This window comes from Aphelocoma coerulescens, unplaced genomic scaffold, assembly GCF_041296385.1.
Source record: "Aphelocoma coerulescens isolate FSJ_1873_10779 unplaced genomic scaffold, UR_Acoe_1.0 HiC_scaffold_171, whole genome shotgun sequence".
NCBI classification, from domain to species: Eukaryota; Metazoa; Chordata; class Aves; order Passeriformes; family Corvidae; genus Aphelocoma; species Aphelocoma coerulescens.
In genome coordinates, this window is record NW_027183519.1 from 137,373 (window position 1) to 156,423 (window position 19,051).

A 19,051-nucleotide genomic window follows, 5' to 3' on the forward strand; every position below is an offset into this window, starting at 1 on the left:
GAAGTAATTTAAGAAGGGTGAATGTAGTATAGGATATTGTATATCAAAGTAGTCCACTGCAGGGCAATCACTGATGACAAGAAAACCTACAATGGCATGAGAAAACCTACTTTGCACCCCAGCTGGATCAATGCTGCCTCTCTCTCTGACTCACTCTCTTTATTAACCAAAATTATTTTGATCTGAAGGTAGACAAATAACTGGATTCCACAAGGCAGCAGAGGTCCAGCGACGAGCCCAGTCCTTCAGTCCCATGACCATGGTTGTGGTTGCCCACAGGGGTCCTGCCCATGGGCAAGCAGGTTTCACTACCAGGCAACCCAAGTGAAAATGGGATGCATCACCCTCCCAGGCTGCCAGGGACATATGGTGGGTTATTAGTGGGAGGCAGCCAGACACCTGGCTTCCCACACAGGTTGGCACAGGAGCAGGTCTGCACTCTCTAGAGCAACCCTGCAGACCAGTCCCTCTAAATCCACCATAGGGATGCAGGGAAATAGCAAGGATTACCAAAAGAAGCCCCAAAAAGATTATATTCTTGAATAATGATAATTTTTACTAGTCTCACTGAGGATTGCATTTTACTTCACATGTCAAAATGTGCCTTTGCTTGACTCTAGCAATGGTTGTGACTTCAGGGTATGTTTCCTCAAAGTGCTGATGGATGGTCTATTAGAGAAATACATATTAAGACTGTTCAGAGTAAGTAAAAACATTTTTTACCCTCCCTGATGGTAGGCAGTAGGGGATGGCTTGTTCTGCAGAACAAATATGTCTCTGTCTCTGATTTCCTTTGCTCATTTTTTTCTAATACTCCTCAAAGGTTTGAAATTCTTCCACAGAGTCTACATGGTCTTGAAAGCTGAGCAAGATTTGTAGCTTGCTCTGAATCTGAGACAACATCTATGAGTGTGCTTGCAGGGAAATGGGCTTTTCAGGCAGTAACGAAATGGGGAATGTTTTTCCATATATAGCCTATGTTGCTTGTTCATACCCCAGGCCTAACACCAGGAAAACTCATTTTCGTAAATTGCTTTCTTGTGAAGGCAGGTATCATAAAGCGTTTTATACAGCGTTAGGCAAAAATCATCTTTAAGAATTGGGTCACTGTGGTAACCACTTCTTATCTCAAAATCAAATAGCCGTTATGGCTGTAATTAAACAATATATGATTTCTACTAAGAATTATTCTGAATTATAATTCATTTTCTGTCACAAGCTGGAATTATTTTTATTGCCCCCAAGGGCATCAGCATTTGATCTAATTCAGCAGTGCAAAACTTCACAGAGAGAGACTATAACCTGCTTTGAATCTACTGTCAGAAATCATGGTCAATGCCTTCAATCTCTTAAATACTTCAACCAACTCCACAAAATATCAGTAATAATTTTTGAGGAAGGCAGAAAGTAAACAAGGTCTCCTGAATCTTGTGTTTCATTGCAGCTAGCCACATGTCCTGAGCCCAGTGGTGCACAAAGGGGCCAGGGCTGCTGCCGTACACAGGTGAGTGGACAGGCCACAAATTCAGATTTTCCCTTGGCTTAAGCAGAAACTTTATTTAAAAACAATAAAAAAATATTTTGAAAATAAGAAAACCTCTCCGTTTTTCTTCCTTGGGCATTTTTACCTGTCACTTCTGTTCTTGGGATCAAGGTCATGCACAGAAACCTTGGCAGACTACTGGGACACAGTAAACATCATTCACAGGTGAATCACTGTGACTGCCTTTAAAACCATAACATAAGTAACAGGAGCACGATGCTCCACGTGGAGCCCAATCAAGCTGTTTTTCAAATAAAGGGGAAAAACCCAGCCTTGTGATTAGGTGAGCTGCACCAGCTGGCTCTGATGGGAGTTGTCCACAGGTGGCTTCAGGGAGGAGCAAAGCCCCCACTGCTAATATGAACCATTTCCAAGGGAGTAGTGGTAGGGTGGTTCTGTTCTTTCCTTCTTGGTCTGGAGCTGTACCAGGTCAGGAGGCTTTTAGCAGGACTTTTTGGTACTCGCACCTGGGAGTCCTTTTTTTTTTTTTTTTGGGTGGAGGGCTGCAGATGGTTTGTTCTCTAGCTAACACATTATGGAGCAAATATATGCCTATGTTCTATGTAAATATTAATAGACTTGTTTGCCTGAATGTTTGGTTTTTTTTTTTTTTATCTCTCTCTCTCTCTCTCTTCAAGAGAGAGGCAAAACAAACATTTACTTTCCTAAAAACCTGTAAATTTTTGAGGCACTTGTTTCCCTATAATGCAGTTGTGAATCCCTGTGGGCTCCTGAGTGTTTTCTCCTGGAAGTGAATTTACTCCTTAGTGGCTGCAGTTATTCCAGAAAAAAAACATGGAAAGCCTTTTGGTGCTTAAAATGAGGATTTTTCTCTTCCTGGTCTGGAGGAGCAGTTTCCTGTGCTCCAGATGAGCAGCAATGTTAGTTTAATGAGCCATGGACTAGTATTTTTTATTCTTTTGGAGCTATTCTGGCCACCCATCTACCCCAATGGCTCTCAGTGGAAAAATATTTACAAATCATCAGGCTGCCTAAAGACTTTCAGGAAAGAACCCTGTAGAAAACCCCAGTCAACCAGAAGAACCCAAATATGTCTATGGGGCCTGAGCATTGCACCCAGGACAGTGGCAACCCTGCCTGCAGTGGCACAGCCACTGCTTGTGTTTTGGGTCTTGCACAGGGATGCTCTCAGCACTGACTACAGCCTCCCCACCACAAGGGTAACGCTGTGGGCTTTCCAGGTGAACCTTTTGAGTGGTGAATGGCTTCATTAAGCCTGGACTAATAAATAGTTTAATTTGCTGAAGCACAGCTCAACAAAGTGCAGTTCAAAGGTGAGTTAGCTCCAGCATGCTGTGCGGAGGGCAGTGGAGGACGCAGGCAGTGGGAGGGCTCTGCAGACTCCTGCAGTGGTGCTTCCGTAGGCATGGAGTGACACTGAATGGAGGGGCAGCATCAGAGGAATGCCCTTCGCGAGAGGGGCATTCCTGACCCTGCAGTTTTCCCTGTCACTGCTCAGGGACAGGACTAAGTGTAAGGCGGCTCCTGTGGCAGAGGGATTAAGCCTTCTGGCCTTGAGGCATGTCTGTGGCTTTGCCCTGGGCATCCATCCCTTAGCTCCACTGCAGAGCATCAGTATTTTGACCTTTCCTCTGTTGGCTTTTTCCAGAGCCTCCCTGTTGGTTTCTCTGTTCTTCTTTGACAGCTCAAGCTAATGGTTTTGTCCCCAAACCAGTGTCTGATTTTTTTTGTCTTCTCTCTTCAATTTTTTTGAAATATCCAGCAATTCTCCTTTTTCTCCTGAGCTGCTGCAAAAGAGTCATAGCTGAGCTGTGGTTCAAGCTATGGGAAAATATCCTGTGCCCACTCCCCACCCCAGCCCCCAGTGCAAGTAGGTTTTAGTGTCAAGCAGTGTCTTCAAGTGGGATATCATTGGCAGGGGCTGGATCTTTGCACTGCCATGAATTGTTAGCCTCCTCTGCCACCCTCATTTCTATGCTTGCTGGCATAGCCCTACCCTTAGATTCAAGAAATGAACTTGTCTGTGTTGACACTTGAGACTACACTTTTAGTTTTCAACAGAGGGTGTCTGCAGTGTGAAATCCTGCTCACTACCAAGGACGTGCTTCATAGTCCCAGCCAGTGGGGACAACAACTCCTCCCTTGTCAAGCTGCTTCATGAACAGTGGAGTTGAGATGTGCTGCAAGCAACACGAAAAAATGGTGTGTTAGTGCTGCACCCTTGAAACTGAAGAAAGGCCTTCTTTCTTTATCCAGCCTTCTTATTTTGAGCTGATCTTCCCTTCCCAACTCTCCCAGCAGCACTTGGGGTCAGAAAGAGTTTTGAGGGAGGGGACTCCTCTGCAGCACTGCAATTTTGGCAGTCCTCGTGCTGAACTCTGAGGAGCCCTTGGCAATAATAATTACTCAAGATTGCAGAGGCTATGTAATCAGAGCCATGCGAAGCTTGGAGGAGCCTACTTCAGTTTGAAGTACATTAGCCTGCTCAGAACTGGAGAGCAGAAACCAGCATGAGGCACCCTCATGCCATGAAGTGAGAAACAAATCCTGTTGTTTGAGCTGGCTACCAGGATGAGGTGGCCCTTCAGTTACCTTCTCACACTGAATTCATTTCCTCATCCTCTGGAGAGGGCAGGACACGATGGCCCTTGCCCATCAGAAAGGAGGAAAGAAGAGAGATTTGCTCACAAGACAGAAACAATACATTGCCAAGGTAGGAACCACCCATCACCTCTCTTTTGGCAAACAGAACATCAAGCAGAGAAAAACTCTCCTGAAATTCCAACATTCACTGCACTCATCCCCTACTCATTGTCTTAAAGATGAGGTAATGTTCTTAAAGGGCTTCCCTGTGCAGGAGCATCTACCCTGCAACCTGCTGGTAGAGCAGTTCAAGAAACTGGGCCTTCACGCTGCTTTTTCTTCTCAAAATGACATCCTGCCATGCTACGGCTTTAGAGACTTCTCTTAGGTATGGCAGTGGGCTGGTTAATGGGATTGGAGGAGGAAAACCAGGCTGAAAGAGGTGACCAGGAGATCCAAGTAATGAAATGTGACATCAGCAGGGTCCCTGCCTCTCAGCAGAGGTCCTTCAGCCAGGTGTACCTGTGAGGGAGAAAGGACCTATGGATGTATCTGTTCCTGGTGCCTCTGATAGCTGTTGTGTGTGAACAGATTACTTGCACTGAAAGATGAGTACCTGAATGGTCAGAACAGCCTTTACAGTTCCCTGAGTTTCAGACTTCAGAGGGGACTTGTTGGGGTACCCTCTCCTGTGTCTCCTTTGTGCCCAAAGTCTGTTTGCAGTTTCAGCCACTGCTGTATCAGTTTTACAGACACATCCCAGATTTCTGGTACCAGAATGCCTGGGCCACAGGCAACCAGGTGCTCTCTCTATAGCTGTGGGCATTAAAGCACCTGTAACTTCCTTATCCATTTACAAAAGAAGAGTTTGCTCCAGGCATCCTGGGTGGATTACTGTTGGTCTCATGGCATTTCTTTAGTTAATAAAATGCCCTCATCTGGGAAAAGCCCATGCTCTGTGACCCTGCAATGTAAACTATACATTCAGGCTGGTTTATTTAGAGAGCAGACACAAGCACAGGCCTCCTCTTGCAGCACCTTTATTCAAAGGTAGATAGTCAAAAGACATTTGCCACTTGCCTTTACTGAGGGAAGAGTCATTGTAACCACATGATGCTTCTGCTGAGGCTTAGAAAATTTGTAGTCTCTTGCTGTCTTCCCCTCTGCCCAAATCTGGTTTTCCCTGCTCTCACCAACATAAGTACCCTGTGCCTCTATGCTGAACAAATGCAAGAGGAAAGGGAACTCTAAAGGGTTTCCTCAGGCCAGTGTTTTCCTGCATCAAGCAAAAAAAAACCCCAACCTGTTGTCTTTTGCCACAGGGATGCAAACGGTGGTCAGAGCAAACCGGAAAATTGGGTGTGTTACTTTTGCAAGGCCTGAGGCAGCCGTGGCTGGTGTCCACGGCTTCTGGAGCAGAGGAGTGTACGCAGCTGGGAATTAGGAAGTACAATAATAGTTCCTGCACTATGATGTAGGGTGTGTATCTCATTCACAGGTGCTGCTGCCCCCCCCGCCCCCGATTCATGCTGTGCTTCTGCTACACTGAAAACTGCCCTTGCTGTTATGTAAGAGGTAACAGGATGCCAGTAGATGTATCAGTGAACTCTGAGGTTTATGTGACTGCTGGTTTTAAGATGCTTAAAGCCTATCAGGGCTGTGTTATTTTGTCTGGTTGAATCAGGGCAGTGCCTGAAGTCCCCAGGTTACTGCTCAGACCTGCTACCTGCCAGGACTGGCTCAGTTTAGTGTTGATGTTATGGAGATGGGAGTTGCCTTGGTTGTTTTGTCTCAGCAAGTTAGATCAAGAAAGCTTTAAGAGGAGTTTCCAGCAAGCTTTAGGACAAATGGACGATAGATTTAGCTCTGCTCATCTGCTGCAGTGTGGTCTTGCTATTTGGCCAAGACACCTGGGTGCTACAGCAGTGGTGGTGAGGCAGAGAGAGACATACACAAAATTCCCATCCTCAGGAGCCAAGGTGAATACAGAAGAAATACCTGAAAAGAAATTTTGCACTATCTGAGCTGCCCATTTATAAGGTAGTGATCAGCTGGGATTGCTGGGTAAATGAGTGCTTGCCAACTTCCAGGCAGGTAATTTCTATATGTGAATGAGGATGGCAAAGGCAGGTGCCATCGTTGTATACAGGCAAGAAACCAAGGGATCTTCAGGGTCTTTGAGTGGCAACTTGTCACCGCTCCAGCAAAGTTTGCATGGAAACACATCACAGTGGCTTCGTATTTACTTATCCAACAGGATTCTGGTTTTTGGTTTGAATTTTATTAGCTATTAAATGGGACTTATGGAGCACCAGACTGCATCCTTGACAGGTTGTGAACATGCGTTTTATTCACAAAACTCATTCCCCTCGTACAGCCAGGTGTAAAGGTGGTCAGGAAAGGACCAGCTGGGCTGGCAATGCTGTGCCAGTCCTCAGTGGCACTGGAACCTTTCTTCCATCTCTCTGCTGAGCACTCATCCTTTGGATGATGAGAATTCATTTTAGCCAGCTTTTTCTAAACATTGGAGCATCTACAAAAGGCTTTTCATGCTACAGTTTTTCATCCATTATATACATAGGGGGAAAATTATCCCAAATCTTATCTTTCAATGGGTACAGGAAACTACTTACTGGTCTGGTTCCCACCTCATATAAGAAGGAGGATGTGTGCAACTGGGTTTTCTCCTCATCACTGAAAAGGTGAGTTCTGTTACAGTTGTTACTGCTGTTTTGTCAGTAAGCTTTGGGCAAACAGCCTGGGAACTGCTGAACATGCCAGAGACTCAAGGCCCTGACTCATTTGTTCATCCCACTTTGCAAAATAATTTAATAGAAAATAATTTAAGTGTGGACTTAGCTGTGTTGCTGAATTGAGACTTTGGGGTAAAGTCCCTGCTGGATTCAGTTCATCTTAAGCAGATATTTATCAGAGCTTGGGCAAAGCCACTGACATTTTGCTAAAAGTGCTTCATAAAAATGCTGCTGCTGCTAACTTGGACACAATCACATAGGCATTTTGGGAAACAAATGAGTACCAATCAGTGTTGTGCTGGATGAGTCATATGGGAAAGGGGGAAAATTGGCTGATTTTGCTGTTTTTAAGGCAGTCAGCCATACTGATGTGAGTGGCAAATAGGAGAGCCAGGCAAAAGTCATCTATGATGGAGTCTATGATAGCCTGCTATTCATTTTGGAGGAAAACTGGCAGTAAAAAGGATCATCAATGAGCTCCAGCAGAGTTTATTCTAATTTTGTCAAGCTGACTCCTTAATTAAATGGCTGTTTTATGGGGAACTGGAGAAGTATTGGATGTGTGGTAGCAACAGGTAGAGGCTGTCATCGCAATTCATCTATTTTTTCTGAACTCTGAGAAAACACTTTCCACCTCTGAGAGGCTCTTCTCCCAAAATCTACCAATCCTTCCCTGAGCAGACAAGATTAAAAGTGTGCATCTGGGGGTCCCCTTGTTTCTATCATAGCCACCTGCTGCTGTACCCCAGCTACAGAGGATAATTTTGCTTTTAGTTTCCAAACAGTGCCCAGACATTTTTCTTTTCCTAAGGGATAATTCAATTCCTTTTGTGAACTCATTTTGGGTCATACTGCGACTATACTTCAATCCTCTTATTAACCCCATATTGAAGGCAAGCATAGTACGATTGGAGAAAAAGAAGTACAGTTTGTTTATCTTTACTGAAGGTCTTGTTTCCTTCTCCCCATGCCCAGGGCTTTCTCTGGGTTTCAACTCAGCAGCCCCTCCATCTTAATGCTCTTCTAGAAGAGCCACAGGACATGCACCAGGGCACTTGGTGGAGCAGAGAAGAATGAACTGGGGGGTCCACAACTGCAGAGGTGCCACCTTCACAGTCGCAGCCAATTAGTATTAGTAACCTGTCACAGGTAGGTGTTTTCCAGACTCCTTGTGTGGCATGCAGTGGGTTTTTATCTGATCCCCCTGCCTAATCATGAGCAAACTGGAAAGCAGATGGCAATTATCCACAACACTAAGGGAGGCTTGGGGGGAAGGTGTTGTGCCTTTCCTTCCCGGTGCCTCAAGTGTGAAAGAAAGGTAGTGAGTCCTTGTTTACTGGGGTGAGGCAAAGCTCACAGCTAGCAGGGGTGCCCTGATCTCCGACTTGTGACTGAGAGAAAACAGCTGCTTGGAAATGGGTTTGAAAACATGGTGGTGCCTGGTTCAAAATGTCTAGCTTGATGACGTTGTGTTTTCAGGAAGTCCCAGTTAAGATGTATAACACTGGAAGATGCTTATTCTGCCTGCACTTAAGTCTTTCCCCAAACAGGTCTTGTTGATTGCTGAAGAGTATGTGTTGACATACCTGGTAGTGATAAATTTCACAGAGCTGGAGAATCACAGATGCTTTACTGCCTTTGGGAATACCCTAAGGATAATTGCATTTAGAGTTAGTATTCTTTATATATTTTACTGTCCAGTGAAAAACTCTGCTCCCTGAGGTGTGGATCCACACCTTTCTTCTGGTGAGGCAGAACTACAGTCTAATTCATTATAAAGATAATTTGGCAGCAGGAAACTCAGAGGCCCCTTGATAATATCAGGGAAACTGACACAACCTTAAAATATTTAGATTTTATTTTGTGATGGAGGCTTCCATGCAGCCTGGATTTTTACATTGCACTGCTTTTCCCCCCTGTACATCCAAGGCAGGGGATGAGGCCAGACACACCTTGGTGTTTGCTTGTAAGGCTGGGCTTGTGCTGTGGACTTGTGATGCAGAGCTGCACTGGGGCTGACAGTGCACTGCCAGCTCTTGAGAGCTGCAGCATCCCCTGAACCACTCAGCCTCGTGCCAAGATGTGTTCCCAGGGAGGCCTGAGGGCTCACACCCACCTTTAATTAACACTGCCCCATCCAGGCTTTGGATAACCTTGAGTAGTTTCAGGCCTTTGCAACTTTTACCATAAAAAAGAAAAAAAAAGGAATTTGCCAATGGAGAGGGGATGTTGCCAGGTGCTGTCCCAGCAGTACCCACTATGTGGCAGAGATGGTTTTACAAAAGGTCCTAAATCCTTCTGGGACCAGTTGCCAGGGAGCATCCCATGCAGAACATGAACCAAGTAAAAATGCAAAGCTCATCTTGCATCTGTCTTACCTTAAGAAATTCTTAGGGCACTAAGGACATAGTATTACAGTACTTGTACCTTTTTAATCCATAAGTGAAAGCGATGTGGGTTATCATATGTGGTAATGTTTGAGAGCTGAATGACAGAGCTGTCAGCTGTGGGACACTGAAATGACAGCCCTTTAAAGTGCTGTCAGGTCTTGTCAGACACTTTTACCATAACACTTATTTTAGCCTCTGGAAGACAAATCTATTGTGTCTTCCATTTCTGGGGGTCTCCTTAAAGCACTGCTATTCAGCAGTGGGATGTTTAACAAAATGGCTTTCTTGAAGCTGTCTGCACTGTAGGTAAGATCTCCTCCCTTACCAGATACAGGAACCCCACCAATGCCATAGTCAGGGGCTTTGAGCAGGGTTCCCAAGACACAGAGACATTTTCCAGGCCTTGTGGCTTCCACAAAATGCAGAGATCTGTGTGCGATGCTCTGTGATTGCCTGGTGTTTGCATGTGACCTGCTTGGGCCTGCATGGGATCCCCCTGTCTGGCAAAGCCCACCACTTCCCAGGCCCCGACCTCTCTGGTGCAGAACAGCTTCATACAGCAGTGAAATCTGCTGGGGCTTGGCAGTGTGTTGGCCTGTGCACTCATTGGAGTGATAAGGAAAGAGGGGACACTCTCCATAATACCACCAGTGCTAAGGTGGGCTGGGCAGAACCTCGCTGCTCCCATCCAAACACGAGTGCCAGTGTTTGGCCTCGCCTTCTGCCCTCCTGTGAAAAACGAGGTTCACTCTCCTGTGAGAATTTAAAGGGTTTAATATAAAGGCAATAAGAGACACATAAAGTAAAGCAAAGGGGTAATGGCTGGGTGCCTTGGCGCTCTGCCAAGAGCACACCTGATGCTAGAGGTGAGTCCTTTTTATACCATTTTTACTGTCTGTTCTTCATCCATATTAAAACTTTTCCCGGAGTATTACCGCAGGCCTGGTTCCTATGGTATAGCACCGTGTCCCGCAGCCATAGGGAGGAGGAGGAGGAGAAGATCCAGCAGGCAGGAGTTGTGCAGCAAGATTGATTTATTTAATTATTTTACAAACTCTTTTATAGACTTTTTTCTTCATAGCCTAATTGGACAAAGGGCCAGCCACCCCTTGGGGGTGATTGGCTAAAATCCTAAAACATCCATTGTCAAAATATTTTTCTACTATACCATAAACAAGACTTTTCAAGGTTGCAGGTGTCTGGGTTGTTTACATTCCCTGCTACCTCTTCTGTGAGAGAGAAAAGTCTCTCACGGACTTAGAAAATAACAAGAAAATCCTCGCTAGCAGCATTTTTGTATCTACAATTCCCCCTTTTTGTTTTATAAGATAACAACTCTACTATTAATGCCAAATAGAAATCTACATCAGTTATTAATTCTAAATATGTCCTTAAGGCTTTAACTATCTGACTCCATAACAAGAAATTTAAAGTTCAGTCTCTGCTTGTGGAAGGACCATCTGCCTGATGGTTGACATCCTGGTCATCATCAGAAGAGTCATTAGGCTGATGCTCTACATTCTGGTCGCCATTTGGATGATTGGCGTTCTGGTCATCATTCAGAGGTTGCCTGTTCTGCCTCTGGTGCCGTAGGTCAGGGCGAACGCATTTTGCAGGTAGCCACCGTATCCCAGTATCTGTGGAAACGCAAGCATACCCACGACCCCAGACGATAAGCTCATGTGGGCCTTCCCACTGGTTAGTGAGTAAATTCCGCACCCAGACTCTTGCCCGGGGCAGTTGTCTGTCGCCTGCAGACTGCAATGAGAAAAAATGATTCAGAATAACAGGATTATTTGAATTTTGTGGTACTGTAAGGTGATTAATTGTATACAAAGCTTTTGCTAGTCGGCTCTGTGGGGTTTCTCCATGCATTCCCCTTTTCTGTTTGTCCAAAACATGCTTCAAGGTACCATGAGCGCATTCAACAATGGCTTGGCCAGTAGGAGAATGTGGGATACCAAAGGTATGGTCTACACCCCATAGGTGTAAAAACTGCCGTGTCTTCTCGGAGGCGTAGGCAGGACCATTATCGGTTTTCACAGAAGCTGGCACGCCCAGGACTGAGAAAGCCAATTTCCAATGGGCAATGACATCACGGCTCTTCTCTCCAGTGTGAGCAGTAGCCCACATAGCTGAGGAGAAAGTGTCAATAGACACGTGCACATATTTCAGCCGACCAAATTCTGGGACGTGAGTTACATCCGTTTGCCAAATCTGCAAGGCTTTTAGCCCTCTGGGGTTTACCCCTGCTGGCAAAGGCGCAGCGAGTCCGTGACAGTCAGCACAAGCGCTGACAATGTCGCGCGCCTCGGTTGGCGTTAAATGAAAACTGCTTCTGCAGGGTATGTGCACTTTGATGGAAGAAACCGTGCGATGCCTTGGCTTGTGCAATTTTGTCAGGCTGAGGCCCTACCCATGCAGGGTTTGCCAGCATGTCAGCCCTGGCATTGCCTTCCGTTAGAAAACCTGGTAAATTGGTGTGGCTTCGAATGTGCAGAATGTAATACGGATGCACTCGAGCCTGAATTGCAGACCACAAGGTTTGCAACAGCGAAAACAGAGCCGCATTATTCACCTCCTTCAGAAGGGAACAATCTAAGCGTTGGGTGATATCTGCTACATAAGCAGAGTCAGTAACCAAATTCAAAGGTTCCTGTGAGAATCGCTGAAAAGCCATGGTAACAGCCCTTAATTCAACTAACTGAGCAGAGTCTGACTCGGATTGGTGTGTTAATGAACCACCACAAAGGCAGTGTAGGATACTGTGCGCCCTTACACACAGTGACCCCTGCTAAAATTTGTCCCAATCCGTACGCCCCAAGCTGCCAACACATCCCGTCCCCAAAGGTTACAGGAAGTGGTAGCAACATAAGGCCTAATTGTAGCTGTGTGTCCCTCTGAATCCTTCACCACCACAGGCCGTTCACTTAAATAGCTCTGTGTGGTTCCTCCTAATCCTGCGATGGCCGATCCCACCGGGGCTAAAGGCCATGAGGGAGGCCACGCAGAGAAGGAGATGATAGTTACATCAGCACCCATATCAATCAAACCTCGAAGCTGAATCCGGGGTGGTTGGGCGCTTGGCAGGACCAGGGTACGTGTCATCTGTGGCCTTTGGTCAGAGATGTCTGCAGTCCAGAGGGCCTGTGGAAGTCCCGTAGATCCACTGCCGTTATCTTCCTGAATTTGTTCTACCCTGGGGACACAAGACTTAAAAGGCACTAATTTAGCAAGGCAGGTCTTTTCAGGAATAGTTACAGGGGGGTTTTGCATGGAGACCATAGCGCAAATCTGACCTTTAAAGTCAGAATCAGTAACTCCTGAGTGCACTAAGATTCCTTGATGGGCAACATCAGATTTTCCCACCAGCATCGCACTGGATCCCTGGGCTAAGGGTCCATATGCATCCAAGGGAACCTTATAAATACCGCTAGAGTCTAAGACGACTGTGGCTGCGGTGTGGACGTCAAACCCGTCTGATCCGTGGGTGCCGTCTGATCCCTGGGTGCTGTCTCTAGGGTGGCTGGGTAGGCCTGTGCCTGTACCTGTGCCACTCTCTGGGGGAGCGACTGCATCGGAGAGCAATTCCCCCTCCTTGCACCCCGGTGGAAGTTTCCCGACAAAGGCCGACCATCGGCATGAGTCCGGGATCTACAGTAGCCCGTACAATGGCCTGGCCTGCCACACCTCTTGCACTGGGGGATCGGTGTGTTCTCTTTTTGGCTCGGCTTAGGCCACTTCCGTCTCTTCACCTGTTTTGGTGGCTTTGGTTCACGACCAGAAGATGCGTGAACAGGCTGCAGGAAAGCAGCCAAAGCAGACCTTTTCTGGTTCCCAGATCCCACCTTAGCACAGGCTTCGACCATGTCTGTTACCTCAGGGTCCCCTGGTAAGGCATCTATGATTTTTCTGCACTCCTCGTTTGCGTTATCCCTCACTAACTGCCTTAACAACATCTGTCTTAACCCGTCATCCTCAACCTGCTTCTCAAGAGAAGCAGAAACTTTCTCTACAAAAGAGAGGAATGACTCTGATTTGCCTTGAACTATTTCAGTATATCGCTTTCTGGGCGCAGACAACTCTATGGTTTTCAACAGGGCAGCCATGCCGACCTGTTGAGCTTGCTGCAGGATGCTAGAGGGCAAATTACCCTGTAGACTGGGATCAGAGAAGGGACCAGTCCCCATCAAAGCATCCACTCCTGCTGTCTGTCTAGGATCAGCAGCAGGGAGCTGCATATTTGCTAATGCAGTCTTGCCGGCCAGCTTTCTCCAGGTTTTCTCAAAAACTGTCAATTGTACAGGTTGAAATAGAATTTGACCTAAGTGTCTGATATCAAATGGAGAAAGCAAATCCGTATTTATCACCCTTATTATCTGCATAACCTCAGCAGAACCTAGTCCATATTGTGCCACCTTGGATTGGAGGTCCTGGGCAACTTTCCAGGCAATTACCTCATGCTTGTCATGCTCCCCTGAATCTGGGAGAGCCTTATACACTGGGAAAGCTTGGATCTCCCCTTTAGGGGAAGCACTACCATCCTGAACTTCTGGCACCGCCTGTGGATGGAGTGTAACAGCTCCCCGGTTACCCCCAGAATCCGCAGATCTATATGGCATTCCAAGGATTTTTAATGACCTCCAGTCACCCTCCTCCAATGCTCGCATCTTAAGGGACTCTAAGAAGCGATTATAATGCGTCGGACGCACTGTTACCGTGCAGTCCTGAAAGGTCCAGGGGCGAGACCGGCGCAGCCTTTTTCTTCGCCGCGCGGCTACAGCCGCCTGACGACCTGGGGCCAGCACCTCATCTGCCTCACTGCCTGACGAGGAATCATCAGGCAAAGGCAACTTTGGGGTGCTGGGAGTGAACAGAAATTTACGTGGAGGGGCACTTTGGCTAAGTTCGCTAGAGGCAGAACAGACAGGACAGACTGCAGCTGGCTGCGCGGCAGTTTTTGCACCAGTTTCTATACGGGAGGCCGTCTCGGCCGGCCCCGACCGAACTGGTACTGGAACCGCTGTCGCCGTCTCTGAGGCTACAGCCGCTCTCGGCGCCGCCGCCTCTGGCACAGCAGCTGCGTTCGGCGCGGTCGCCGCTGCCGCTGCTGTTTCGCGCTCCCCAGCCGCGCCCGGCGCTGCTGCCGCTGGCCCGCTCTCGGGGGTCGCTCTGGGTGCCGCTGCCCCTGCCCGCTGCTCCGCAGCCGCCGTCTCTGGCCGCGTCTCCGCAGCCGCTGCCGGGTTCGCCGCCGGCCGCGCCGTTTCTCGGCTCGGAGCCGCGTCTCCCGCGGATGGCGGGGGGGGCGCGGGCGGCGCTGGTTCGGGCATTCGCCGCTCTAACAGGGTGAGGAGTTCCTCCATCCTTCGGGATAAATTTGGCAGCTCCATCAGCAAAGGCAAATGCTGCACTAAGAGGTCGATGGCTCGGTTCTGCGACTGCGCAGAACAGTCCAGCGCCAGGGAGGGCAGCGGACCACACCCAGGGAGTCCCGGGGCAGGCACGCCCGGCGCTACGCCGGCTAAGAAGTTAGATCCAGGTCCGTACGGAACCGAGCTAGGAGCCTCTCTGGGCATCCAAGTGGCTAAGCCGCTGATCTGCAGCCCTGGATAAGCCGTGGCCGCTGCCCAGCCGACCGGAAAGGCAGGCTGTGCGCCCTCCCGCTGCTCTGACCCCCCCGCCTCTGGCGGCGCGGGGTTCCTGGGGGCTGCGGAGTCCTGCGATTGTGCAGGGTGAGCCGTCGCAGGCTCTGCCTGTGGAGCCGGGGGGGTTTTCCTGAATCCATTATCATTTTCCCCGGAAACCCAGTCAACGGGGCCCCCTTCGGACGTTCCTCCGTCACTCATCACCGAGATAGACGAGCCAGCCCTGCTATCACAGTCAAGGTCTATCAGCAGGATAAATAATGAACGCCAGGTTTTGTATCATTCTAACGCTGCTGAGTCCCCAGTCGGGAGCTCCTGTCGGACAGCGCATCCGAGTTCCTGCCATAAGGCAAAGTCCAGGGCACTATCTCTGTCCATGGAAATCCCTTTTAAAGTAGCCCAGTCTAATAATTCCCGAACTGAGTTTTCAGGAATGGAGGTGCGCAATATGCTAAACACACCTTTCCAGACCAGCATCGCAGCTTCGGTTTGTGAGCCGCTGTTTGCCATTTCTCAGTTCTGTCGGACCTCCCGGTCCCGGGGGGCAAAGGGGAGCAGCGTACCTCTAGAGGAATTCGGCTTGGCTCGCAGCAGCAGGACACGTCAGAGAGTGCAGATCACGTCGGGCAGCACCAAATATTACCGCAGGCCTGGTTCCTACGGTATAGCACCGTGTCCCGCAGCCATAGGGAGGAGGAGGAGGAGAAGATCCAGCAGGCAGGAGTTGTGCAGCAAGATTGATTTATTTAATTATTTTACAAACTCTTTTATAGACTTTTTTCTTCATAGCCTAATTGGACAAAGGGCCAGCCACCCCTTGGGGGTGATTGGCTAAAATCCTAAAACATCCATTGTCAAAATATTTTTCTACTATACCATAAACAAGACTTTTCAAGGTTGCAGGTGTCTGGGTTGTTTACATTCCCTGCTACCTCTTCTGTGAGAGAGAAAAGTCTCTCACGGACTTAGAAAATAACAAGAAAATCCTCGCTAGCAGCATTTTTGTATCTACAATTCCCCCTTTTTGTTTTATAAGATAACAACTCTACTATTAATGCCAAATAGAAATCTACATCAGTTATTAATTCTAAATATGTCCTTAAGGCTTTAACTATCTGACTCCATAACAAGAAATTTAAAGTTCAGTCTCTGCTTGTGGAAGGACCATCTGCCTGATGGTTGACATCCTGGTCATCATCAGAAGAGTCATTAGGCTGATGCTCTACATTCTGGTCGCCATTTGGATGATTGGCGTTCTGGTCATCATTCAGAGGTTGCCTGTTCTGCCTCTGGTGCCGTAGGTCAGGGCGAACGCATTTTGCAGGTAGCCACCGTATCCCAGTATCTGTGGAAACGCAAGCATACCCACGACCCCAGACGATAAGCTCATGTGGGCCTTCCCACTGGTTAGTGAGTAAATTCCGCACCCAGACTCTTGCCCGGGGCAGTTGTCTGTCGCCTGCAGACTGCAATGAGAAAAAATGATTCAGAATAACAGGATTATTTGAATTTTGTGGTACTGTAAGGTGATTAATTGTATACAAAGCTTTTGCTAGTCGGCTCTGTGGGGTTTCTCCATGCATTCCCCTTTTCTGTTTGTCCAAAACATGCTTCAAGGTACCATGAGCGCATTCAACAATGGCTTGGCCAGTAGGAGAATGTGGGATACCAAAGGTATGGTCTACACCCCATAGGTGTAAAAACTGCCGTGTCTTCTCGGAGGCGTAGGCAGGACCATTATCGGTTTTCACAGAAGCTGGCACGCCCAGGACTGAGAAAGCCAATTTCCAATGGGCAATGACATCACGGCTCTTCTCTCCAGTGTGAGCAGTAGCCCACATAGCCGAGGAGAAAGTGTCAATAGACACGTGCACATATTTCAGCCGACCAAATTCTGGGACGTGAGTTACATCCGTTTGCCAAATCTGCAAGGCTTTTAGCCCTCTGGGGTTTACCCCTGCTGGCAAAGGCGCAGCGAGTCCGTGACAGTCAGCACAAGCGCTGACAATGTCGCGCGCCTCGGTTGGCGTTAAATGAAAACTGCTTCTGCAGGGTATGTGCACTTTGATGGAAGAAACCGTGCGATGCCTTGGCTTGTGCAATTTTGTCAGGCTGAGGCCCTACCCATGCAGGGTTTGCCAGCATGTCAGCCCTGGCATTGCCTTCCGTTAGAAAACCTGGTAAATTGGTGTGGCTTCGAATGTGCAGAATGTAATACGGATGCACTCGAGCCTGAATTGCAGACCACAAGGTTTGCAACAGCGAAAACAGAGCCGCATTATTCACCTCCTTCAGAAGGGAACAATCTAAGCGTTGGGTGATATCTGCTACATAAGCAGAGTCAGTAACCAAATTCAAAGGTTCCTGTGAGAATCGCTGAAAAGCCATGGTAACAGCCCTTAATTCAACTAACTGAGCAGAGTCTGACTCGGATTGGTGTGTTAATGAACCACCACAAAGGCAGTGTAGGATACTGTGCGCCCTTACACACAGTGACCCCTGCTAAAATTTGTCCCAATCCGTACGCCCCAAGCTGCCAACACATCCCGTCCCCAAAGGTTACAGGAAGTGGTAGCAACATAAGGCCTAATTGTAGCTGTGTGTCCCTCTGAATCCTTCACCACCACAGGCCGTTCACTTAAATAGCTCTGTGTGGTTCCTCCTAATCCTGCGATGGCCGATCCCACCGGGGCTAAAGGCCATGAGGGAGGCCACGCAGAGAAGGAGATGATAGTTACATCAGCACCCATATCAATCAAACCTCGAAGCTGAATCCGGGGTGGTTGGGCGCTTGGCAGGACCAGGGTACGTGTCATCTGTGGCCTTTGGTCAGAGATGTCTGCAGTCCAGAGGGCCTGTGGAAGTCCCGTAGATCCACTGCCGTTATCTTCCTGAATTTGTTCTACCCTGGGGACACAAGACTTAAAAGGCACTAATTTAGCAAGGCAGGTCTTTTCAGGAATAGTTACAGGGGGGTTTTGCATGGAGACCATAGCGCAAATCTGACCTTTAAAGTCAGAATCAGTAACTCCTGAGTGCACTAAGATTCCTTGATGGGCAACATCAGATTTTCCCACCAGCATCGCACTGGATCCCTGGGCTAAGGGTCCATATGCATCCAAGGGAACCTTATAAATACCGCTAGAGTCTAAGACGACTGTGGCTGCGGTGTGGACGTCAAACCCGTCTGATCCGTGGGTGCCGTCTGATCCCTGGGTGCTGTCTCTAGGGTGGCTGGGTAGGCCTGTGCCTGTACCTGTGCCACTCTCTGGGGGAGCGACTGCATCGGAGAGCAATTCCCCCTCCTTGCACCCCGGTGGAAGTTTCCCGACAAAGGCCGACCATCGGCATGAGTCCGGGATCTACAGTAGCCCGTACAATGGCCTGGCCTGCCACACCTCTTGCACTGGGGGATCGGTGTGTTCTCTTTTTGGCTCGGCTTAGGCCACTTCCGTCTCTTCACCTGTTTTGGTGGCTTTGGTTCACGACCAGAAGATGCGTGAACAGGCTGCAGGAAAGCAGCCAAAGCAGACCTTTTCTGGTTCCCAGATCCCACCTTAGCACAGGCTTCGACCATGTCTGTTACCTCAGGGTCCCCTGGTAAGGCATCTATGATTTTTCTGCACTCCTCGTTTGCGTTATCCCTCACTAACTGCCTTAACAACATCTGTCTTAACCCGTCATCCTCAACCTGCTTCTCAAGAGAAGCAGAAACTTTCTCTACAAAAGAGAGGAATGACTCTGATTTGCCTTGAACTATTTCAGTATATCGCTTTCTGGGCGCAGACAACTCTATGGTTTTCAACAGGGCAGCCATGCCGACCTGTTGAGCTTGCTGCAGGATGCTAGAGGGCAAATTACCCTGTAGACTGGGATCAGAGAAGGGACCAGTCCCCATCAAAGCATCCACTCCTGCTGTCTGTCTAGGATCAGCAGCAGGGAGCTGCATATTTGCTAATGCAGTCTTGCCGGCCAGCTTTCTCCAGGTTTTCTCAAAAACTGTCAATTGTACAGGTTGAAATAGAATTTGACCTAAGTGTCTGATATCAAATGGAGAAAGCAAATCCGTATTTATCACCCTTATTATCTGCATAACCTCAGCAGAACCTAGTCCATATTGTGCCACCTTGGATTGGAGGTCCTGGGCAACTTTCC

At 48.1% G+C, this 19,051-nt stretch overlaps 1 protein-coding gene across 8 annotated transcripts in view; it reads left to right on the forward strand.

Moving 5' to 3' along the window:
* Positions 1 to 1,843: 1,843 nt before the first annotated feature.
* The window catches only part of LOC138100944 (endomucin-like), a 41,511-nt gene continuing 24,303 nt past the window's right edge, over positions 1,844 to 19,051 (forward strand). The window contains exons 1-3 of one of the 8 annotated variants that reach the window (XR_011146985.1): positions 1,850 to 1,972; positions 6,730 to 6,810; positions 7,837 to 8,010. Coding sequence is in view for 4 of the 8 variants with exons in the window: in XM_068998778.1 (XP_068854879.1) it covers positions 1,903 to 1,972 (70 nt within the window). In the remaining 4 variants the exon portion in view is untranslated. Of the gene's footprint in view, positions 1,973 to 6,729; positions 6,811 to 7,836; positions 8,011 to 19,051 lie in introns of all 8 variants that reach the window. The other 7 variants (XR_011146986.1, XM_068998778.1, XM_068998782.1 and 4 more) reach the window with 7 other exon arrangements.